Source organism: Sus scrofa, chromosome 5 (assembly GCF_000003025.6).
Source record: "Sus scrofa isolate TJ Tabasco breed Duroc chromosome 5, Sscrofa11.1, whole genome shotgun sequence".
Taxonomy (NCBI): domain Eukaryota; kingdom Metazoa; phylum Chordata; class Mammalia; order Artiodactyla; family Suidae; genus Sus; species Sus scrofa.
Window position 1 is genome coordinate 41,969,556 of NC_010447.5, and position 25,264 is coordinate 41,994,819.

At 40.7% G+C, this 25,264-nt stretch overlaps 1 protein-coding gene across 12 annotated transcripts in view; it reads right to left on the reverse strand.

Annotated features, from left to right (window-relative positions):
* The window catches only part of BICD1 (BICD cargo adaptor 1), a 246,058-nt gene that overhangs the window by 71,945 nt on the left and 148,849 nt on the right, over nt 1-25,264 (reverse strand). For all 12 annotated transcript variants that reach the window (XM_003481668.4, XM_021092081.1, XM_021092079.1 and 9 more), the window contains exon 3: nt 4,052-4,204. In XM_003481668.4, the coding sequence (XP_003481716.1) occupies nt 4,052-4,204 (153 nt within the window). The remainder of the gene's footprint in view (nt 1-4,051; nt 4,205-25,264) is intronic.

Genomic DNA, 25,264 nt, shown 5'->3' on the forward strand with positions numbered 1-25,264 from the left:
TATTTTAGACACAAACAAATCAGCGCACAGAGCGATGTGGTGAAAGTTTTCAGAGTCAACTCTTTGATGTTCCCACATATGTCATATTTAAGATCAGAAATATAAATTTGTATGGTTAATTATAATAATCATAACATTTTAGTTTCCTCTCTAAGTTGAATTGTGAATGTAAGATAAAGAAAAAAGCTTTATTAGTTCTTTCAGCAAGTGTTTATTTAATGTCTACTGTGGGCCAGGCCCTGTATTGAGTGTTATACTGTAGTGATGAGAGATAGAAAAAAACTAACATATAGAAGTTAGATAGGGAGTAAGAAGTGCTAATTTAAACAATTGTATAGAAATAATCAGGGAGTTCCCATTGTGATGCAGTGGAAATGAATCTGACTAGTATCCATGAGGATGCAGGTTCGATCTCTAGCCTCACTCAGTGTGTCGGGGATCCAGTGTTGCTGTGGCTGTGGCATACATAGGCTGGCAGCTGTAGCTCTGATTCGACCCCTAGCCTGGGAACTTCCATATGCAAAAAGCAAAAAAAAAAAAAAAAGCAAAAAAAGAAAAAAAAGAAAAAGGAAAAGAAAGAATCATTAAATATTTAAAAGAAAAATGGAAATTCAGAAGAGGATCTTCTAGTTCTTTGAACTAATAAGCATTTTACAACACTAGTAGCATTGCTATTTAGAGAAACCTCAAACCAGGCTGGAGCAAGGAGTATACTTTATGTAGGAAGCTTCAGTACAAAGCAACATTCAGACCAATTTTTATATTGAAAGCCAGCCATTGTCATGTCTTAGAAAATATCTGTGGCATTCGTACATAAAATACTATACTTAAGACTTCATTAATTGGAAAGAGAGCTATGATAGATGCTAAATCCTATAAATAAAAGCCAACAGTAAGGAAAAAAAAACAGAAACAACCCCAACATTTCCTTAATTGGGAGAGACTTGGGACATTACAGTGCACCCATCTGTTAGGAAATAAGCCAGAATGGCCTTTTGTGAGAAAATGATTTCTAATTAATTAATTAGGCATTTAATTGGGAAAATGCCTACCATATTACATCTAGAAAACAAAATTAGAAAGATGTATACATTTTGTTGTTGTTCAAACTTCCAAGTTAAGCATTTGATTTCCACATTTCAATTACTGGTGGGAGGGCAATGGGTAAATCATAAACAGTAATCAGCCAGACTAGTAGAACAAATTCCCACAGAAATGGCATCTGGGCTAATGAATACTCATAGGATACCTTGGCAGTATTTCAAGAATACCTAATACTGTCCTAAATTAACCTCCCGGGTGAATCAGCATACCACGTGCAATGATGGGGACTCTACAGCGAAGTGCTCGCTGCCTGAGCAGGAGAGCAGTGAGGTCTGTAGGCAGGAGCAAGGACCACTTTAAATATTTGCACTTCAGGTAAACTGCTTCTGGTACTTTACATTCTTCATCAGTCCAAAACAAAAACAAAAATGAAAGAAAAAAACCAAAAAATCCCACCAAAGAAACCCACAAAAAAACAAATGACAAAAAATATCCTATTTTAAGACTTTTTTTTTCCTTTTTAAGGCTGCACCTGCAGCATATGGCAGTTCCTGGACTAAGGGTAGAATCAGAGCTGCAGCTGCTGGCCTACACCATAGCCACAGCTATACCAGATCCAAGCCGCATCTGCAACCTACACCACCGCTTGCAGTGATGCTGGATCCTTAACCCACCGAGCAAGGCCAGGGATCAAACCCACTTCCTCATGGACCCTGTCGGGCAGGTTCTTAACCTGTTGAGCCACAATGGGAATGCCACTATTTTAAGATATTTCTGAGAAGCATATTTTTATTTATTTATTTGTCTTTTTGCCATTTCTTAGGCTGCTCCTGTGGCATATGGAGGTTCCCAGGCTAGGGGTCTAATCGGAGCTGTAGCCACCAGCCTAAGCCACAGTCACAGCAACTCGGGATCCGAGCTGCGTCTGTAACCGACACCACAGTTCACGGCAATGCCGGATCCTTAACCCACTGAGCGAGGCCAGGGATCGAATCCGAAACCTCATGGTTCCTAGTCGGACTTGTGAACCACTGAGCCATGACGGGAACTCCTCTGAGAAGCATATTTTTAAAAATCTTCTAATTTTCTTCACTGTGAGCTCACTGACCCCAGCCAAATCAAGACCTGGGATCCCACAGTCCAGCCAGCCTTCAACACACACTGTGATACAGGACTTAAAGGGGGAAGAAATGAGATAAAAATTCCTGGGATATCCCTTTTGCTGGTCTGGGAACATCCCAGCACTCCTTAGTAGATGTTTTGGTCCCCAACGCTCCAAAGCTGGGGGCCGGCAGCAACGGTCAGAAATCAAATTTCAATTGTGTTAATACATAGTTTTTATTCCTTGGGAGTTTTCCTTTCCTCTTTTCATCTTTAAGTCTATCAAAACCTCACAGCTGTCTCTCAATATCCATGGAGTACTGATTCCAGGAGCTCCTGCAGATACCAAAATCTGCAGCGGTTGCTCAATCCCTTAAAGTGGCCCTAACATTTGCATATAACGTACACGTATTGGCACATCTTTCAATCAAGCTCTAGATTACTTATAATACCTAATACAATGAAAGGCAAGTTCAAGTTTTGCTTTTTGGAATTTTCTGAAATTTTTCTTTTTCTTTTGGCTGCAGAACTTCTGGTACCAGGGATTGAACACAAACCACAGCAGTGACCCAGGCTATAGCAGTGGCAATGTCAGGTCCTTAACCCATTGAACCATGAGAGAGCTCCTGGAATTTCTTTCCTTTTAGAGAATATTTTCAATGTGTGGTTGGTTGAAACTTCAAATGCAGAGCCCATGGATACGAAGGCCTGGCTGAAGCAGTTCTGGATGGAGAAGGGAGTGGAAGTAGAAGTGTACATCTGGGCTGGCCTCTATGGGAACGGAGGACAAGAATCCTGCCCCATGGGTTCTGGTACCTCTCTAGCCTAGCACAGCGCCTGGCACAGTTTGTCGACCTGATCTGAAAGGTTATAAGAGTATTTAGACCGGAAGAGTGTTGTGGTTGAGGAACCACCTTGAAAAGACCTTGAAATCCAGTCAATCTTTACTTAAGTACCTATGAATTGTATTCATAAATACACTCTATTAAAAGTACAGATTCAAGAATGTAATAACTATAACAAACCACAATGCTAACTTTTCAGGAAAATTAAGCAATTAAACTATTTACACCTCACTATCAAAATTATTTAAATGTATGCATGCAATCTTTCTAGTCAGGCTACAGCAGAATTAAAAAAAATCAGGCATTTTCTTTTTATTATAATGTGGTTTTTAGTGATTATATTTCATAATACCCTTCCCTGTGTGATTTGAAGGCAATTTACAGAGAGAGAGAAAGAGAGGGAGAGAAATTGATTGATACTGCAGAGAAACCTTATGTTTGTATTACAAAACAAGCTTAGAAACCCAGGCTTTTATTATTTTAATTTTTTGTCTTTTTAAGGCAGCACCCATGGCATATGGAGGTTCCCAGGTTAGGGGTTGAATCGGAGCTACAGCTGCCAGCCTACACCACAGCCACAGCCACAGCAACAGCAGATTGGAGCCGCATCTCTGACCTACACCACGGCCACACCAGATCCTTCACCCACTGAGCAAGGCCAGGGATCGAACCCCCATCCTCATGGATACTAGTTGGGTTCGTTTTCACTGAGTCATGACGGGAACTCCCATAAACCCAGACTTTTAATGAGAAGTCGTCAGGTTAAACTATTTACAATACGATTAATTCACTCCAGAAATAAATTAACATAGAGCTAAAGTATATAGTACAATTTTTCTTATCCTAAAAAACTTGATTGGTAATTATTACTACTTCCAGGTTTGCCTTCTAAATTTTAGCTGAAATAGGGGAGCTGGCAAATTTCAGCACATAAGCAATGCAGGGAATTCGAGGTAAATTTAGACAGTTTCTTTTCTGATAAATACAGACAAGATTTAACCTTAGTTGTCAGAAAGTGTGGGTCCATCTGGAGTATAACCAAAAGTCGTTTAAAACCTCACCTGGTTCTGCTTTAATGTGGACACCAGTTTCTGCAGGGTGATGTTTTCCTCTTCTAGTTCAGTATAATCCTGAAGAAGGCGGGCCTCGCGGAATTTATATTCTCGGATTTCATCCTTCATCCGTATTCGCTGTAGCTCCACCATCTCATTGTTCTAAAACAACAGAATAAACAGTAAATACATAAATTTCTTATCCTAGATTTTATGAAGTGTAAATAAATAATAACAAAAACACCTCATGGAGTGTAAATGGGTACCATCTTTTTTTTGAATTGCGATTTAATGTTATCTGTCACGTGTAAAAGCATAAACACATAACCTAGCATTAAGCATATATTCTTTTTTTTTTTTTTTTTTTTTTCCTTTCTTTTTGTCTTTTTAGGGCCGTACCCACAGGATATGGAAGTTCCCAGGCTAGGGGTCGAATCGGAGCTGTAGCTGCCAGCCGCCAGAGCCACGTCTATGGGGGATCCGAGCCACGTCTGTGACCTACACCACAGCTCATGGCAACACTGGATCCTTAACCCACTGAGCGAGGCCAGGGATTGAACCTGCGTCCTTATGGATGCTTGGTCAGATTCATTTCCCCTGAGCCACAATGGGAATTCTGTTAAGCACATATTCTTAAAGGGAAATAAGAAAAATAAATTCATGTATATTTACACAAAGAGCTGGAAACAGTCTAAATGCGTGCTAAGGGGGAACAATGAAATAAATTATCATGCATCCCTTGTGGAGTATTATAGAATTATTTAAACAATGAGAAAAAAAGAACAGGAGGAACTTATACATTAAAATGGAAAGACAGTCACAATATATTATGAAACGTAAAAGAAAAATATAGCTTAGCATGCATACAGTACCAACTCTCCATACTTGGTGGGTGGGAGGGGGTCTCTTTACAAGTTTCAAAATCTTCCAACCTAGCCACATGGCCTAATCCTGCCTCAGTCCAGTCACTATGGCCTCAGTCACCCGGGTCCAGCTGCAGAAGCTTCCTTCTGCTCCCACACCACACTGGACTCACCAGCTTGTCCCTGCCTTCTGGCTTTTGCATTCCCACCTCCCAGAACTCTTTGCCAGGGGTACTGAACGTCATTTGTGCCATCATAAGATGGTGAAGCTGATGGACTTCTTCTCAGAATAGTACTTTTTTTTTTTTGCTTTTTAGGGTCACACCCACGGCATATGGAGGTTCCCAGGCTAGGGGTCCAATTGGAGCTGTAGCTGCTGGCCTACACCACAGCCACAGCAACGCAGAATTCGAGCCGCGTCTGTGACCTATACCACAGTTCACGGCAACGCCAGATCCTTAACCTACTGATCGAGGCCAGGGATCAAACCTGCAACCTCATGGTTCCTAGTCAGATTCGTTTCCACTGGGCCGTGACAGGAACTCACAGAATAATATTTTTTTAAATTTTATTTTGTTTATTATTTTTTTCACAGAATAATATTTTAAAGGACACTGAAAGGGTTCAGAACCTCTCACACCAAAACATGCCACTTTGGTAAGTTGATTATTTTGAGCTGAAGGCACTTGAGAAACAACAGATGCAGGAAGGGCTCTCTGCCCTTCCCCTTTCTACCTAAAACAGGACGTAAAATTACCCCTGAGAAAAGTGCCCTCCTTGTACCAGGAAAAGAACCTTCTCATCACCAGAGACTGGAAGTCAATGTCCTATCAAACCTGTACAAACAACCATACCGAAATGATCTTCTATGCGTTCCCCCCATTGAGTTCCTAGCTGCTGCTCCACAATACAGTGCCGCAGCCTGTGTCTTGTCACATCTCCACAATTCATCACTCTTTGTGTAAAGCTATATAGACTTTTGGGCCTAATGACTTCTTCTGGTCTTCATTTTCCTTTTGAAGACTCCTATGTACCCATAAAAAATTAAATAAACATGTATGCCCTTTTTCTTGTTAATTTGTTTTATGCTAGTTTAATTCCTTTTTTTTTTTTTTTTTTTTTTTTTTTTTGTCTTTTTGCCTTTTTTAGGGCCGATCCCATGGCATATGGAGGTTCCCGGGCTAGGGGTTGAATTGGAGCTGTAGCCACTGGCCTACGCCAGAGCCACAGCAACGCTGGATCCGAGCTGTGTCTGCAACCTACACCACAGCTCACAGCAACGCCGGATCCTTAACCCACTGAGCAAGGCCAGGGATCGAACCTGCAACGTCATGGTTCCTAGTCAGATTCGTTAAACACTTCGCCATGGCGGGAACTCCTATGCTAGTTTAATTCTTAGTCTGAGTCACAGAACCTAAAAAGGTAGAAGGAAATTTTCCTTCCTTACAGAATAAAAGACAAGACACAAAGGGCACCGATTTGTTAAAATTAAGTTAATACAATACTTTTTAAAATTATATGGTGGAGTTCCCCTAGTGGTGCAGCGGAAATGAATCTGACTAGGAACCAGGAGGTTGCAGATTCGATCACTGGCCTTGCTCAGAGGGTTAGGGATCCGGCATTGCTGTGAGCTGTGGTGTAGGTCGCAGGCACAGCTTGGATCTGGATTGCTGTGGATGTGGTGTAGGCCAGCAGCTACAGCTCTGATTAGACCCCTAGCCTGCGAACCTCCATGTGCTGTGGGTGTGGCCCCCCAAAAGGACAAAAAGACAAAAAAAAATTATTATGTGGTAAGAAAGGAGATTATTATAGTAGCGGTCCCCAACTCATCACACTGCCCTGTGGCCACATGCTGTAAAGTTTCCTTTCAAGCCAACTCTAAACTGGTGTCTCTGACTTACTCCAATCTGCAGAATGCAGTGGAAGCTTTAGCCTGGAGAGACCTTGCCATTCTTGCTCTGTCTCTCTTGTAACACTGCCACCACATGAAGAAGCCCACACTAGCCTGCTGGAGCATGTGCCCAAGGCCACTGTCAGCACTGGCTGCCAGGGATGGGAGTGAGACATCTTGAACTATTTGGCTCAGCTGAGTTGCCAGATGATGGCTGCCAAGTGAGTGACCCCAGGCTAGTCCCTAAGAACTGCCCGGCTGAGTACAGCTCAAGTAGCTGATCCACAGAAACATGGGAATTATTTCAAGCCCTTAAATTTGGGATGATTTGCTACACATAACTAATACAGCAATACATGTGCTTCTTTATTAGGGGAATACATAAAATTAGATCTAGTGGCAGATCTAAGAAATAGCATGATTTCGAAGCAATGATGATATGTCAAGATCCTGCAAGAACTGAGGTGCAATAGGAAAACACTGATCACAAAGAGAAAGGTGCTGCTAGTGCTACCGATGTTTCTTGCCTACATTCAAATAGAAGAAAATGCTAAATTTCAGTCTGAGTTCAGAGAAAATAGAGATGAAATAATTTTTCCTATCCAAGTATACAGGCTTCCTGAATTCTATCCACAGATGCCCAGGACTCAAGTGAAAAAACTCTTCTGTTCCTATTTGTCGTTTAGGTTTCAGTGCAAATGTCATTTCCTCAGAGAAGCTTTCCCTGAACAGCTAATATGACCAAGACCATCCTCCCTTCAGTCTCCCATTATCCTATGCGATTTCCTTTATAGATCAGCGTCTAGCAGAGTAGGTACTCAGAAAATAACTGTTGAAAGAAGAGCACTAAACATTAAATGAATTAGTAATTTACTTACTTTTATACTTAATTTAATATGTATTTAATACTACATGTTTAATATATAGTATATATCTAATACGTGTATTAAATTTCCTTTTCTATCTGAATATAATGAACCTTTCCTATAGTGTTTGCCCAAGTGTTTTTAATACCTGGCACAATTTTAGGTCTTTATAACTGTGGAATCAATAACAAAACAGGTATGCAAATGGCTAAACACAAAATTTTTTAAAATATCACTGTCGGGATCATGGCTTTTTGTCTTCTGTTGTTAAAGCAAGGAACAAAGGGAGAACAGCACCCTTTGAAATAAACATACCCAAATCTCTGAAATAATTAGACTTGTTATAATTCTTCAATATATTGTTGAGTTACTCGGAGGCATAATCATTACTTTATTTCCTGCTTTGTGGCCAATACTTTGAGCATATGTGCTCAATAACTGTAGAATGAAAAATTGTAAAGTTTGGCTATAAACAAATTACAATAATTCATTAAGGTCTTTTATTTTGCAGAAACAGGAAATCTTAATATAATATTTTTCTATTTCTCGAAGGTCTACCATTAACTGAATATGTTATTTAGTTTTCCTTGTTTATGCGCATGAAGATATGAGGAAGCCTAATAAATTGGATGCCAGTCATTTATATACAACTGTAAACAAAAATATTAATACATAAGAGCTTCTGTAAAATGTGAATATATACAATGTAAAAAACTGTCATGATCAGAAACCTCACTCGTATACACTCAAAATTAACCATAAAATCTTATGGGACCTGAGCCGCATCTGTGACCTACACCACAGCTCACAGCAATGCTGAGCGAGGCCAGGGATCAAACCCGAAACCTCATGGTTCCTAGTCGGATTTGTTAACCACTGAACCACGACAGGAACTCCTATTTTGTTATTTTAAATCCTTGTTTTTTGAACTGCCAAAGATTAAATTTCATAGGCAATGTTCTTTGTTTCTATAATAAATTTGAAAAGTTGCTATTGTTTTTTGCACACTTATCATATATTTATCTCCTACAACTTTTTTCTTCCTGGCATATGATCATGCTGAGCTCTGGTAAAAATCCTCATCAAAAAAAAATGAAAGTGGGAGAAAATGGCACAACCAGGGGATACTTTAGCCTTTCACCTCCAGAGACCTGAGCCCCAGCTTCTCCTCAGGGGAGAGGGGATTACTTGAAATGTTTGGGGTAGACCATCCTCATAGTTTGCATTGCACTTGAGTATAACAGCATTCTAAGAGTTTTATTTTAATTAATATTAAGAGGATTTCTTTATGCAAGAATAATAAATTCTCTCTACTATTGGCTAGAAGTAAGAAATTATAAGCACTTATTACCACACAAAGACAAAAGTGTAAAAAATACAGTGTCCTCCAGTGATATAGCTTCTAGGCTATATCACTGTCATATTAGATCTTTTAAAAAAAATTTATGGCCACACCCACAGCATATGGAAGTTCTTGGGCCACAGAATGAATCCGAGCTGCAGCTGCAACCTACACCCCAGCAACGCCAATCCTCTAACCAGGGCTTTTAAACCTGTGCCTCTGCAGTGATCTGAGCTGCAACAGTCAGATTCTTAACACACTGTGCCACAGTAGGAACTCCACTTTAGATCTTAATAATAGCTTGTGTGGACTGGGTGACAGCCCTCACCCCACACAGTTTACTCGTCTGTAAAATGGGGATCTTGATACTTAACATTATATGGTAAATGTGAGATTTTTTAAATTTTTTATTTATTTGTTTTTGTCTTTTTGCTATTTCTTGGGCCTCTCCCGCGGCACATGGAGGTTCCCAGGCTAGGGGTCCAATCGGAGCTGTAGCCACCAGCCTATGCCAGAGCCACAGCAACGCGGGATCCAAGCCGCGTCTGCGACCTACACCACAGCTCACTGCAACGCCGGATCCTTAACCCACTGAGCGAGGCCAGGGATCGAACCCGAAACCTCATGGTTTCTAGTCGGATTTGTTAACCACTGCGCCACGACGGGAACTCCATAAATGTGAGATTTTAATGATATAACATGGGGAAATGCCTACGTAGAGATGTCAGACATACAGATAATTTCTGTAACACAGTGAAACGTGCTCTTATACAGAGAGGTTTCACACCTAAAGTCTGAGCCATCAGTTACTCCTGGGGTGAGTCAGGCAAAACTTTATAAAAGAAGTTATATTTGAGTAGAAGGACAAGCAAGGTTGACTAAGGGGTAAAGAGGTAGTCTGACTTTCCAGCCACAGGTAAACCTTTGAACAAAAGGAGAGTCCAATTTGTGTTGAGGGCAATGCTAGAGAGCCAATAGCCAGAATGAGTGTTTCCTTAGGGCATCAGTGAAGCTGGAACACTGATAGAAGAGAGAAATTCAGAAAAATCCAGAAAATAGGTAGTTATTTTCAGCATATGTCTACATTTAGTGTTATTTCATAAAGTAAAATGTTAAGTTATAATCTAGTGTGGTTAACCTATGAGATAGCAGGAGGACCCAAAATATTTTCGTTTTCTTTTCTTTTTTTGTTAACAGCCGTACCTGTGGCATATGGCAATGTTGGCCACCGCTTGTGGCAATGCCGCATACTTAATCCACTGGGCAAGGCCAGCGATTGAATCCACATCCTCAGAGAGATAATGTCAGGTCCTTAACCCGCCAAGTCACAACAGGAGCTCCCAAAATATCTGCAAAGCTTGGAATCTTTCAAGTTCTTAACTAGGCTGTGGTTTAGGTAAGAGTACAGTTTGGTGTGGGTGGAGCAAAGTAATGAGAGATTTTGCAAGGAACTTCTGCATTAAACAAAGGAATGTGGGGAACCATCAAAGTCTTTAAAACAAAAGCAGCTATGTACATATATATATTTATATACACACATGATTATATATATATATAACTTATTTATCATATATATGATTATATATATAATTTATTACATATATATTTATATATATATTCACACACACACACACAAACACACTGGCAGCACCTACAGCAGATGGAAGTTCTGGGGCCCAGGACTGAACCTGCACCACAGCTGTGACCTGAGCCACGGCAGTGACAATGCTGGATCCTTAACCCACTGAGCCACCAAGGACCTCTCAGACCTATGTTCTGAAAAGTCACCCTGAGCATTGGGAGGGTGTACAGAGAAAAAGCTGTCACCATGAACACCATGACAGGCTCTTAACCTGCTGAGCCACAACAGGAACTCCTACAAGTAGTACTGATTTGAATAGTCAAACCAAGAATTTCTGGATCTGCGAGTGGAGTGAAGGAAGACTGCTGGAGAGGAAAGGATGGGCCATGCGATCCTGGCTTTCTCACCTCTCTTCCAGAGTGTTGCCATGGCTGGGGGTTCTGGCAGTTCAAGACCGTAACATCTTCCTTCTTTTGGACAAAAATTAACTTTTCTCTCCTTGGTGAGAGGCATGGATCTTAGTTCTCCTTGTCTCTCCCCAGTCAAGAATTCTCTGCCTGGGGCCAAGAATGCCTGACTTTCAGTGGTTAAGGAAAGATTAGGGAATGAGGGACAGAGAAGGAAAGGGGCTTCACACCTTAACCCAAGGGAACCCACGGACATTGTTGCCACACTGCCCCACCTCTTTCCACCTTAGGACTGGCACACACTTTACGGGAAGATTCTAGGAACACCAGGCTCTGAGTTTCTCCTTCGTAAGGAAAGAAGAAGGATGGGGCTGCTAGACAGCAGACCCAGGGGACAGTCCCTGACCTCGCAGGTCCTCATCTTCTCAACTCAGGGGTCTGCCCTCTATCCCACATCAGCCACTTGGTCAAGCTGTCAATAGTAACTTATTTCCTTTTTTGTTTTATTTATTTTTTTGCTTTTTAGGGCCGCACCTGCGGCATATGGAGATTCCCAGGCTAGGGGTTGAATTGGAGCTGTAGCTGCCAGCCTACACCAGAGCCACAGCAACGCGGGATCTGAGCTGCGTCTGCTACCTACACCACAGCTCACGGCAACACCGGCTCCTTAAGCCACTGAGCAAGGCCAGGGATTGAACCTTTGTCCTCATGGATGCTTGTCAGATTCATTAACCACTGAGCCACCGCGGGAACTCCAACAGTAACTTACTTCCTATTTCTCCAAATCCTCTCCAATTCTCCCAATGCAGCCATTCCTCTACTTCACTGCGGTTTGCTATCTTTCAACCTCCAACCTTCGACTCCATCCCCAAGCCCATTACCTACAACCCTGAGCTTTCACTTCCCTCCTTAACTCAGCTTTGATTCCACTGTTATCACATTCTTACTGTCTTGCAAACACACTTAACTCCCTTGCATGTCTCTCTCTCCCTCCATCATGAAAGCCTATGGGAGTTCCCGTCGTGGCTCAGTGGCTAACGAATCCGACTAGGAACCATGAGATTGTGGGTTCGATCCCTGGCCTTGCTCAGTGGGTTAAGAATTCAGCATTGTCTTGAGCTTTGGTGTAAGTCGCAGATGTGGCTCGGATCCCGTCCCTCGTTGCTGTGGCTCTGGGGAAGGCAGGCAGCTACAGCTCTGATTAGACCCTTAGCCTGGGAACGTCCATATGCTGCGGGTACAGCCCTAGAAAAGGCAAAAAGACAAAAAAAAAAAAAAAAAAAAAAAGCCTAACTTTCTGCCTTGTGGACCCGAAGTTGAACAGACCTGGAGAAAATACAAACTCATGCCATGCGGTTTTAACTACAACTCCTGAAGAGGCAGTGGGGTGTGGTAATGAAGAGTCCAGTCTCTGAACCAATCAACCAATTTAAACCTGGATTCAAATCCCTACTCCAACACTTATTTATTAACTTTGGCCAAGGTTACCTATTTCTCCATGCTTGTTTCTTTTCTGTAGGGGAAATAAACTCCAGGAGTTGCTAATGTGAATCAGAGTGGGTTTTGATATGAGTGATGGACTAAAAAACAAAAAAGTCCTGAATCTCCCAAAACCAAACAGGTCTTTGGCACTGCCTAGTGTCACAGCACACATGCACAGTGTAGTAGATTTCTACTTCTCTCTTCCTACTATCTGTCTCTTCTCTCCCTGAGAATCTTGCCTCATATTTACTTGGGGTGGGGTGGGACAGAAGCCAGGAGGTATGGCTCCTATTCCCATTCTTATTTGCATTATTTTCTTCTAATCTATGCATACAGTTTAAAGAGTAAATCCTGTCTTAAACAAACCTTGAACTTTTCCACATTTTTCTATAGCCATGATCACCCTTTTTTCAACCTTTCTTTCTTTTTTTCTTTTTAGGGCCACACCTGCGGCATATGGAGGTTCCCAGGCTAGGGGTCTAATTGGTAATTGGAACTACGGCTACCAGCCTACGCCACAGCTACAGCAATGCCAGATCCGAGCTGTCTGCGACCTATATCACAGCTCATGGCAACACTGGATCCTCAACCCACTGAGCAAGGCCAGGGATCGAACCTATAACTTCATGGTTCTTAGTTGGATTCATTTCCACTGCGCCACGACGGGAACTCCCTCCAACCTTTCTAAGGAACACTGAACCAGCTCTTGTCAAAGCATGTTGCCAATGAGTAGGGTGGCCACACCTGTGTTTTCCTCTCACCCCACTTCTTCAGCAGCATTTATTGATCCCTCCTTTTTGAGACTCTTTCTCCTAATTGCTTTCCAGACATCTAAACTCTAACTTTGCTGGCTGCTTCTCTGCAGTCCCTTCTGACTTGCTCCCTTCTTTCTCTGCTTAACCTCTAATGTTGAGTGTTCCAAATCTATAGTGCACCCCCTCCCCTTTCTGGCTACTCTCCAAAGGCAACCTCATCCAGGTTTCTGGCTTTGAATATACCACCTGTTCTCTAATGATTCTCAAATTCCCGCCAGAGAATTTGAGAACCCTATGTGACTTGACCGTGCCTCACATAAAGAGCTCGTCCTGGATCTTTTTCCCATCATGGGCTCCTCCTTGAACCTCTGGTTCTCTAAGCATCTCAAGCTGGATCCTGCTTTAGAGTTCTTCCACTGGTTGTCTCCTCTGCTTGGACTTCCTTCTCCTTGTTCGCTTTGTTCTGCGTCTTCATTAGGATTCCAACCTCCATCATCTCTGCAAGATTTCCCTGACCATTCAATCTAAACTAGCTGCCTGATCATACTCACACATCCCTGTTTTAAAGACATGAAAAGTGCTTCATCTTTTTTTTTTTTTTTTTTTTGGCTTTTCTAGGGATGCACCTGTGGCATATGGAGGTCCCCAGGCTAGGGGTTGAATCAGAGCTGTAGCCACTGGCCTATGCCAGAGCCACAGCAACACCAGATCCGAGCCGGGTCTGTGACCTACACCACAGCTCATGGCAATGCAGGATCCTTAACCCACTGAGCAAGGCCAGGGATCGAACCTGCAACCTCATGGTTCCTAGTAGGATTCATTAACCACTGAGCCACGACGGGAACTCCTGCAAAGTGTTTATCACTATCTGATTTATTTGTTTGCTTGCTTATTTGCTATTCATCCTTCACTAGATGTCAGCAGGACCAGATGTCCTTCACTAATGGTCAGTAATTGGTCCCCAGGGTACCTTGGAAGCCAGGTGCACTCATCACTGAAGGTAGTTGTACCCCACCATTTCCAGCCTAGCCTGGGTTGGTGGTAATGTGAGGAAAGCAGGGATGTCTTTGTGGGAATGAGCTTAGCTGGGCATAGCCCAAGAAGTACAGGGGTATTGTACATTTCATAAATATGGAGTTTACAGATTGAAAGGGAAAAGCGTATCTACAAAGCAGTCCCTGAGTAAAATTCTCCAGTATTTAAAACCCTTTTGGTGACACCCATTCCACATGTATTTATACTTTATTCCATTTCTGTAGAAATTCGTACCAAGAAAAGCGTTTGATAAACATCTCCTCTGGATGCAGATGTGAAATGGAGTGGGACCCTATGGTCCTCCCCTGACCCCATGCCCTCTGCCTGCCTTTTGTCTGTAGAAAAACTAACCGAATAAATTTAATCAGAAAAATGAAAAAATGCAGAGGCAAAGGAAAACAGTCAAAGACCAAATAATAAGTTTGGTCATTAAAGTCGAAGACCTTTGTGTGTGTGTGTGTGTGTCTTTTTGCCTTTTGTAGGGCTGCACCCACAGCACACGGAGGTTCCCAGGCCAGGGGTCCCATTGGAGCTGTAGCCGCCGGCCTACGCCACAGCCACAGCAACTCGGGATCGGAGCCACATCTGAAACCTACACCACAGCTCACAGCAACGCTGGATCCCTAATCCACTGAGCAAGGCCAGGGATCGAACCCACAACCTCATGGTTCCTAGTCAGATTTGTTAACCACTGAGCAACGACGGGAACTCCTCAAAGACCTTTAATTCCTTCTCTAGGGTTATAGATAATATTTGCAGCCATAGCCTGTGAACTGTCTGTAGATACTGACATCCCCACGAGGTGGAAAAATTAACTACACAATGACAAGACTGTAGCCATGACATAAACTGCCAAAATTCCAAGAACTAGCCTCAAAGAAATGGGAATAAAACGACTCCCAAACTGAAGACTAACTGTACTTAACATAATCAAGATGATGCTCATCAGACCCCCACAGGACCAACTTCAAAATGACTGTCATGGAGTTCCTGTCGTGGCGCAGTGGTTAACGAATCCGACTAGGAACCATGAGGTTGCGGGTTCGGTCCCTGCCCTTGCTCAGTGGGTTAACGATCCGGTGTTGCCGTGAGCTGTGGTGTAGGTCGCAGACGCAGCTCAGATCCCGCATTGCTGTGGCTCTGGCGTAGGCTGGCAGCTACAGCTCCGATTTACCCCTAATATGGGAACCTCCATATGCCGTGGGTGCGACCCTGAAAAGACAAGAAATAAAAAAATTTAAAAATTAAAAAAAAAAGAGGAGAGGATTATGACTTCAGGACAGCATTGCCCATCATGAGCTCTGCAGTAGGCTAGCTCTATGCAGTGTTACCTGGAGTCCATCAAACAAGTTTGGGAAATATTTGTTAAATAAAGCTACACATATTTTTCTGCTGGGCTTCTCAGAGCCCTGACTATACTAGCATGCATTGAGACTTTGTAACAGCAAGACATAGTATGCAGCATTGACTAAATTTATTTGACCACAAGATCTCTGCCTTTTAAAAGCAGTATTTTGAACAATCCACAGACAAAATCATTGGAAAATGTTATTCTGAAACAGTAGAAAATGATAGTATAGGTACAGCTGACTGGGGTAAACCACCAAGCTCTTTATAGCCCATTTCCGGAATGGATCATCAGATTTAAATGATGGCATAAAATTAGAAGCAGAGGAGAAGAGATATTAAACAGGGTGAGACAAGGTCTCGACTAGCAATGAATGAATGACTATACAAGAATAATAAAGCTCTAATGAAAGCAAGACATCATAATTCTCATTTTGAAGGTACAAACAAATCTTGTTCTGAAGAAAGTGGTACCATGAAGGGTTAACTATTCTAGACTGAATTTGAAGCAGTACCAACATCTTCCCCCTGGGATGTGTGCCTCCATTAGAAGTCAAAGAGTAGCCCATTTCACAAGCAGTTCATATTTCAATGCCTCATTTCAAACACTTAACATAAGCAAAATCTTGACAGCAACATAAAATCTGCCCTTTTATTGTAAACATTTGAAATAAATGGAACAAAATAAAAAATATATGAACTGATTTTCTTATTCCCTGACATTGCTTTTTTCCTTCTATTCCTTGTATGAAAGGACATAAAAACAATAAAGATATTATTCTAAGTAAAAAAAAAAATAGCCTACTAAACATTTACATTGCATTTTTGTTGGGTGGAACACATGTTTAATAGGGAATCTTTTTGTACAAAAATTTTTTGGTATCAACTTCATTAATTCACATACCTAAAGATATATATATATATATATATTTATTTATTTAGATATATATATTTATTTAGATATATATTTAAATATATATTTATTTAGATATGTATTTTTAGATATAATTAACATACCTAAAATTCACTTATTTAAAGCATAAAATTCAATAGTTTTTAATATAGTCACAGAGTTGTGACCATCACTACAATCAATTTTAGAACATTTTCATCACCTCAAAAATAAATTTCATATGTTTTAGCTATTGTCTTCCACCCACCCACCCCCATTCTCTGTAGCCCTAGGCAAAAACTATTTTAACTTTCTACTTGCTTATATTGGACATTTCATACAAACGGAATCATAAGATTTTGAGACTTTAAGATTTTTAACAGTTTGGTTACTGCTGATAAAATATCTTTGTTCTGCAAAGTCTACAGACAGTTTTGTTGCAGCACGAATGTATTTCACATGATATCAGCAAACTGTGCTGGCATTATCCAGTGTACATCAGATCCAATAATCGAGATACAATGTGTCCCAAGATGGTAAGGTATTTCTTAATTGGTGGAAAGTATGGCTTTGTGACCTGGGTATTGTGACCTGAATATACTGATTTGTTTTGGAATGAGCTTTTGCAGATATAAAGTACTGGAATCTTCTTTCTATAACCAAATTTGAAGTCAGGAAACCATAATCACGTCCCCAAAATAGTTTAATTATCTCTTGCTTATTTGCTTGGTTTTTCTTTAAATTTTTTTTTTTTAATTTAATGATGCAAAACATCGCAATGAATGATGGATGGTATGACAGCTTTCTTTTCCGATTGTATTTCATAATTATGAATGTCCATGCTGGCTCAATTACACAATTACTGTAATAATATATTAAATGGAAAAGGGAAATCTAAGTAATACACTAAATAGACTTGAAATCTATTGTGCAATAAACATCAGGGTTGAGTTCATAAATATTGCAGAAGTAGTTCGATCTCTAGCAAATATCCCTTCATCTCAACTTCACAGACTCTATTGTGACCTTTCTGTAAAGAATGATCTAACCCAAGAAACAAAAAGCATCAAGTTTCAAAATCATTGATTATAATAAGTAATTTTAGTTCCCGTTACTATATAAAAATTTTTAATGAGAAGAAAGACCATGAAAGGGAAAGAAGTGAACAAAAATGGAAGTAATGGTATGCACTAAAGTGATTTTTAAAAGTGGACGTGAACATCGAAATCAAGAAAAATTTAGAGGAATGAGAAAGGAGAAGGGATTGAAGATTACAAAAATGCAAGATGAGTATCAACAGGAAGAAAAGGCTGAACAGATAGAGGGGTACTGATACAATTTATACCTTGAATGAAAGATGCAAGTTAACCCTTCAAGGGTTGTTAGAATATTTTTTAATCCTTAGGTATGTCATAAAGCAGAGGCTGATTGACGGGTTATTCAACCAGACAGTGTCTGGAACTTTTACAGGATATCTGGCTGGTCTGACTTAGACATTTATTTTTGTTACCATAAAACACCTTTATCATCCAGGAAATAAAGTTTAGCCCAAACATTGGTAATAAAGGAGAAAGCTTAAACAATGGATATAGTTACTCAAATGAGGTCTTCAATATATGGAATGGCAAAAAAATAATAGCTTCAGAGAAGCAGCTGTTTTATAAGAAGTGTGGTAGAGTCAAAAATAGTTCTGGACATGGACCTGGATTCAAACGCTGGCTTATAGCAAAAAAATCTCTGGGACTCTCAGTTTTCTTACCTCTAAAACCAGAAAAATAGCTTTCCTCTCAACTCCAGAGTCATCAGAAATAAATGAGAAAATACTTCTAAAATTGCTCTGTAAATTTTTTTGCATCTGTGTGTGTGTGTGTGTGTGTGTGTGTGTTTAGGGCCACACCCACAGCATATGGCGTCTCCAGGATAGGAGCTACAGCTTCAGGCCTATGCCACAGTCACAGCAACACCAGACCGAGCCGCATCCGTGACCCACACCACAGCCTATGGCAATGCCGGATCCTCAACCCGCTGAGAGAGGCCAGGGATCGAACCTGCATCCTCATGGATGCTAGTCATATTTGTACCACAGCATATTAGAGTTCCCAGGCTAGGGATCAAATTGGAGCTGCAGCTGCCGGCCAATACCACAGCTCCACATCTGTGACCTATGCCACAGCTTGTGGCAATGCTAGATTCTTAACTCACTGAGCAAAGCCAGGGATCAAACCTGCATCCTCACAGACACTATGTCAGGTTTTTTACCCACTGAGCCACAAAGGGAACTCCTAAGAGGTAGTTTTTTTACCAAGTTAGTTAAAACCTTTTGTAGGACCCTCTAGGATATTCTTTACGATAAATGTTTAAAGATTCTTTGAAAAAACCATCAACATGTAGATATGGTTCTAGTTTATTGAAGATGAGGAGATACTGATTTCAGACCCAGAAATTATAAAAATATGTGCAGTGAGTAAAAATCTCTCATCTTGTACCACATAAACTTAGTTTCCAACCCCTAAACCCAACCCACTGTTCTCAGTATCTTTTGTTGCTGTTTGCTATTGTTGTTGTTTTGGCTTCATGGGCAGCATGTGGAAGTTCTGGGGCCATAAATCAAACCACAACACAGCAGCAACCAGAGCCACAGCAGGGACAATGCCAGATCTTTAACCTGCTGCACATAGGAGGACTTCCGTTCTTGTTATCTTATGTACACATTCAGAGTTCTTTTATGACTTGCTTATTTTTGAACTTAGTCTATAGAGCCAAATTATTCCCACATGAAAATGACCGTGGTTAACACAAATGTAAAACGGCTTAATCACAACAAAGTTATTCTATTTATATATATGCGTATGTATGTGTGCATATGTATACATATCACAAAAGCCATGTCTAGTGATATACATACATATAACTAGAATCTGTATCTCATATAGCATACTTCAGTTATCAGCCAGAATTTATTTAATAAGCACCTAAATAACATTTACAATGTGCCAAGACCATTTTAAGCACTTTAGAAATATAACTCTTTTAACCTTCTAATCCTCTTAACAGCTCTGTGAGGTCAGTATCATTATCATTACAGCTAAGCTAAAGCATTTGTTTGTAGGCTACATCATAGTTTTCCCAAAAAATCAAAGAATAAGTTGCAGTCGGGAGTCTAATTTATTCTAGAACACATGTTCTTTTTTTGTTTGTTTGTTTTTGTTTTTAGGGCCACACCTGCAGCATATGGAAGTTCCCAGGCTAGAGGCAAATCAGAGCTACAGCTGCTGGCCTACACCACAGCCACCAGCAACTCAGGATCCAAGCCAGTCTGTGACCTGGACCACAGCTCACAGCAACGCTGGATCCTTAACTCATTGAGTGAGGCCAGGGATCAAACCCGCATCCTCATGGTTATTAGTTAGATTGGTTTCTGCCACAACAGGAACTCCCTAGAACACATGTTCGTACCCACATACTCTGCTTCCTTAAAAATGGCTGATTAAAGTGATTTGTTGCCTGAATGGATGGCTAATGTGACCCACGTTATTATAACCTCTCTATTTAGCTTACAATTTCCTTCTCTCTGTGAAATAAGGAATGAATAGAACCATAAATGTCTCAGTAAATCTGCCCCAGTTTATAATGAGTTAGTGGGTGCCATTTCTGAAAAATGAATCGTTTTATTATTTTCGACTCATAACTTTCTGCAAAATGTCCTCAGAACTGATTTTGGAGATAATGATGTAATGGTAGCAAGAGGTGCCCACGTTTTAAACATTCATTGCCTATTAAGTTTCATAGGTAAAAGCTCTGATTGCTGAAGCAAAGCCATACCTTTGACCCTGAATGTTACAAAGCTCTCAGAATCTTTGCCCTATGAAAGCTTTCACTACTCTGGGTGAGTGAGTATGACAGCTAAATACAACTACAGGAGTCCAGCTGAATGGGCTTATTAGCTTATTAAAATGTAAGTTCCAAACCTTGAAGTACTGATCTATTTTAAGTTGGCCGACATTCTGATTTTCAACAATTATATTAAAAGTCTACTGTAACTAAGATGGGCTTTCCAGGAATGTAGTTATCAGTCCATATCACAACTGCCCTTTCTACATGAGATTTGAAAATGTAAACTGCTATATGTAGCTTGGGCAATGGCCTCAAATTTCTATGACAACTAATGAACCAGCTATGTGTAATGGTATCTTACTTAGGCGCAAGTTGTAAAGCAAAATATCTGTGTATTCTGCTTGGTTAACAAATGTATATTTGTGGCCCTTTCATGCAATAGAATTCAAGCTGTATTTTATAAAAAGCAAAACAGGAGTTCTCGTTGTGGCGCAGCAGAAACAAATCTGACTAGGAACCATGAGGTTGCAGGTTTGACCCCTAGCCTCGCTCAGTGGGTTAAGGATCCTGCATAATCGTGAGCTGTGGTGTAAACTGCAGACGTGGCTCGGATCTGGCGCTGCTGTGACTGTGGCCCAGGCTGGGGGCGACAGCTCCGATTAGACCCCTAGCCCAAGAACCTCCATATGCGTGGGTACAGCCTTAAAAAGACAAAAAACAAAAAACAAAACAAAAAGACAAAAACAAAATAAAATAAAAAATTAAAAAATTAAGGAGTTCCCATCGTGGCGCAGTGGTTAAGGAAACCAACTAGGAACCATGAGGTTGTGGGTTCCTTCCCTGGCCTTGCTCAGTGGGTCAAGGATCCCGCGTTGCCATGAGCTGTGGTGTAGGTCGCAGACGTGGCTCGGATCCGGTGTTGCTGTGGCTCTGGCGCAGGCTAGTGGCTACGCTCCGATTCAACCCCTAGCCTGGGAACCTCCATATGCCTCGGGAGATTACAGTACCCTCGGGATGTCTTACCCTGTACGTGTCCATGCCTTATGGGTTGAACAGTTTTTCGGGTATTTTAAGGACTTCTCCTGTGTTTACAACAACTAAGGGAAATGTGGCTGAGACGCTAGAGAGCAGAGGGTCACGGGTGTGGCCCAAAAAAGACAATAAATAAATAAATAAATACAAGCAAACAAAAACGGAAATGTAGGCTAGGAGGGCAGAGTTGAAAGCATTATGAATTCCAGCAGCCAGCCAGGAAGATACTACATGGAAGACAAGGCACAGCTCACACCTTGCACACTCAGGTGACAGTGAGCTGCTCTGTCACTAGAAGGCAGATCATACCAGTCAGCCCTGAAGTGAAAACAGAGGGAACAAGAACAGACGCTGCATCAGAATTTCTTTGCCTTCCTAAAACAATTTTCTGAGGCATTTCCTTCACATACTCTGGATCAGTAAGAAGCATTGGGGATAGAATATTTTTCTACAAACTGTGTCTCTGCAGACAGACTTCTAAAACCAAATAAAATACCTTAAGATAAAAGAAATATTTGAATACTACCCTCTTAGCAGAAATTCATTTTATATTTGAAATACCTGAAAGATATACATACACTGAATAAATATATTCAATAACATTTTTCCTTTTTTTGGCCGTGCCCACAGAATGCAGAAGTTCTGGGGCCAGAGACTGAACCCATGCCATAGCAGTGACCTGAGCCAGTGCAGTGACAATGCTGGATCTTTAACACGCTGTACCACAAGGGAACGCCACATTTTTTTTCTTGGCAGGTAAAAGTAATAGATTCTTTTGTGGTTTTTCTCTTTCTTTTAAATGAAGATAACGATTGCTTTGTTGTCATTACTTATTTTACGATCACTCAAAGTGAATTTTTCAATCAATTACAGTGCTATTGAAGTGGGAAACTTTGATTACTTCATATTTAATAAAAGTTGTGTTAACCACTTACACATTACTTATTAGACATAAGAAAGAAATGTCTCAGGCATAAAAAAGACAGCAAAAGAACATTATGATTCAACCATATATAACTAATATGTAATATTAATAGTTGGTGATTAAATATGGTACAAATAATTAAGTAAAAAGAACTTGTGGTGCATATTTTACTACAATAGCGAGTAAACTGAGGCCCAAAGAGATTAAGGAAATTGAGGCAGGACGCAGAGGTAGGAAATGACAGCTCTAGGTTTCAACTTAAGTACCTTAAATCCTAAGTCTCAGCTCTTTTCATTAAGATACCCTGACTTTGTCTTCTGGCTTCAGGCAGAGAGCCGAAGAAACCAGACAGAAAGGGAAAGAATAAAATATGCAAGGGGAAAATGAAGAATTTTCTTCAAACCAAGGTGAAATCCTTATTCTCTAGGCCTCAAATGATGGCTCCCTTCCCCCAGCACTGGGACAGAATCTTGGAAAGTATGAGTGAATGTCTTCTTGTGGCACTTGATGGTCTGGGCCTCACTGCCGAGGAGAGAGCATGTGCGCTTCCGGCTGGTGAGCGACTGGTGTCTACGTTGTTCCTGAAGACACAACTGGACACACTTCACACATAGGGACCCTCTTGGTTTGCAGAGAAGAGAAGATTTTCTACTGAACAAAGTCGAATAAGAAGGTCTTTCACAGATACATAAAAGCCAGTGATGTAGTTTTCCCTGTCCTGAATTTCAATTAGCATCTTGGGCAAAAAACCTGAAAATGACTAAATGAGAAATGTCTGCATTTAGTCTGTGGGCCAAGGCCAAAGAAATATTATAAAATATATATTAGGAATCACTTTTAGTCAAACGAACTATCAGTGTGCATTTAGGGGGAATAGTTCATAAGAATATTCTGTCAGAATTTCATACACACATACATATATATTTTATTTTTTTATTTTTTATTTTTTTGTCTTTTTGCTATTTATTTGGGCCGCTCTTGCGGCATATGGAGGTTCCCAGGCTAGGGGTTGAATCAGAGCTGTAGCCACCGGCCTACGCCAGAGCCACAGCAACGCGGGATCCGAGCCGAGTCTGCAACCTACACCACAGCCCACGGCAACGCTGGATCCTTAACCCACTGAGCAAGGGCAGGGATCGAACCCGCAACCTCATGGTTCCTAATCGGATTCGTTAACCACTGTGCCATGACGGGAACTCCCATACATATATATATATATATATATATTTTTTTTTTTTTTTTGTCTTTTTTTGCCATTTTCTTGGGCCGCTCCCTCGGCATATGGAGGTTCCCAGGCTAGGGGTCGAATCAGAGCTGTAGCTGCCGGCCTACACCAGAGCCACAGCAACACGGGATCCGAGCCGCGTCTGCAACCTACACCACAGCTCACGGCAACGCCGGATCGTTAACCCACTGAGCAAGGGCAGGGACCGAACCCGCAACCTCATGGTTCCTAATCGGATTCGTTAACCACTGCGCCACGACGGGAACTCCCATACATATATATTTTAATGGCTGCATCCATGGCATATGGAAGTTCCCGGCCCAAGGATTGATTGAATCTGAACTGCAGCAGCACCAGATCACCAGATCCACTGCCTCTGCAGCAACCTGAGCTGCTACAGTTGTACTCTTAACCCACTATGCCACAGCAGCAACAAGAGCCGCAGTAATGACATCCTGGATCCTTAACCCACTCAACCACACTGGGATCTCGACTTTTGTTTTGTTTTTTGTCTTTTGCCTTTTTAGGGCTGCACCAGTGGCATATGGAGGTTCCAAGGCTAGGGGTCTAATCAGAGTTGTAGCTGCTGGCCTACACCACAGCCAAGGCAACGCTAGATTCGAGACATGTCTGTGACCTACACCGCAGCTCACGGCAACGTGGATCCTTAACCCACTGAGCAAGGCCAAGGATCGAACTCAAAACTTCTTGGTTCCTAGTCGGATTCATTTCCACTGGCCACTGAGGGAACTCCAATATTTTAAAAATCTTGTTATAGTTTTACCTAAAAACTTCTGATAATCACCTTTTTGCTTTACCTATTTAACATTTCACTGAGTTAAGTAATGAGATAAAATCGATTAATCAGATTATGTGTGAGATATCAGTTGATTCTTTGGTAGTAACTCCACTTATACAATTCCACTTCTATTAAATTTGTATCCTTTCAGAAAAACTCACATTCTCCAGAAATATACTGATAGACTTTTAAAATATGAAGTAAGTCAGAACTACTTTTTGTACAGAATCAGCCGTAATACAAATATGTTATCAGTTATATTCAAATTTTAAAGATATATTGTATTATTTTATTACTATCCATATATTTTACTCATCATTATTTTAATATCTTTCATCAGTGAATTGAGGATATAAATCTAAACAATGATATTTTGGGTCAATCGCAATTGTAAATTAATATATGCCTGAAGCCCAAGATATGACTGGCTTAAAACAAGTCAGTTTTAAGCAAACATAAAATTAAACACCCTTTTAAAAAAATCAAAGCAAACAATTTTAGTATATATTCCTATTGAGTTACTGACCAATCCCTCAACCATCAGATATATGGGGACATTCAGAAGGCAATTTTAATGTACTATAAACACACAGAATCTAAAATGTCATTTATAAAACTGTTAGAAATACTAAAATGATGCACTAAATATTTACCTATCATTGCTGAAATGTTTTCTTTATAGTTTTTTCCCTTTCTGGATAAGATCAAATTAGAAAGCTGTAAATGTAGACTAGTAAAAATGATTTTTTCCATACAGAGAATAGCCTATTAAATAACTTAGGTCTGAAGAGGAAATGTCCTACATTTTCAATCTAAGAAGGTAATTTATGGTTAAAAAAAAAACCTAACTCCTACTATAAAAGTCTGGGAGGGAGTTCCCATTGTGGCTCAGTGGTTAACAAATCCGACTAGGAACCATGAGGTTGCAGGTTCAATCCCTGGTTT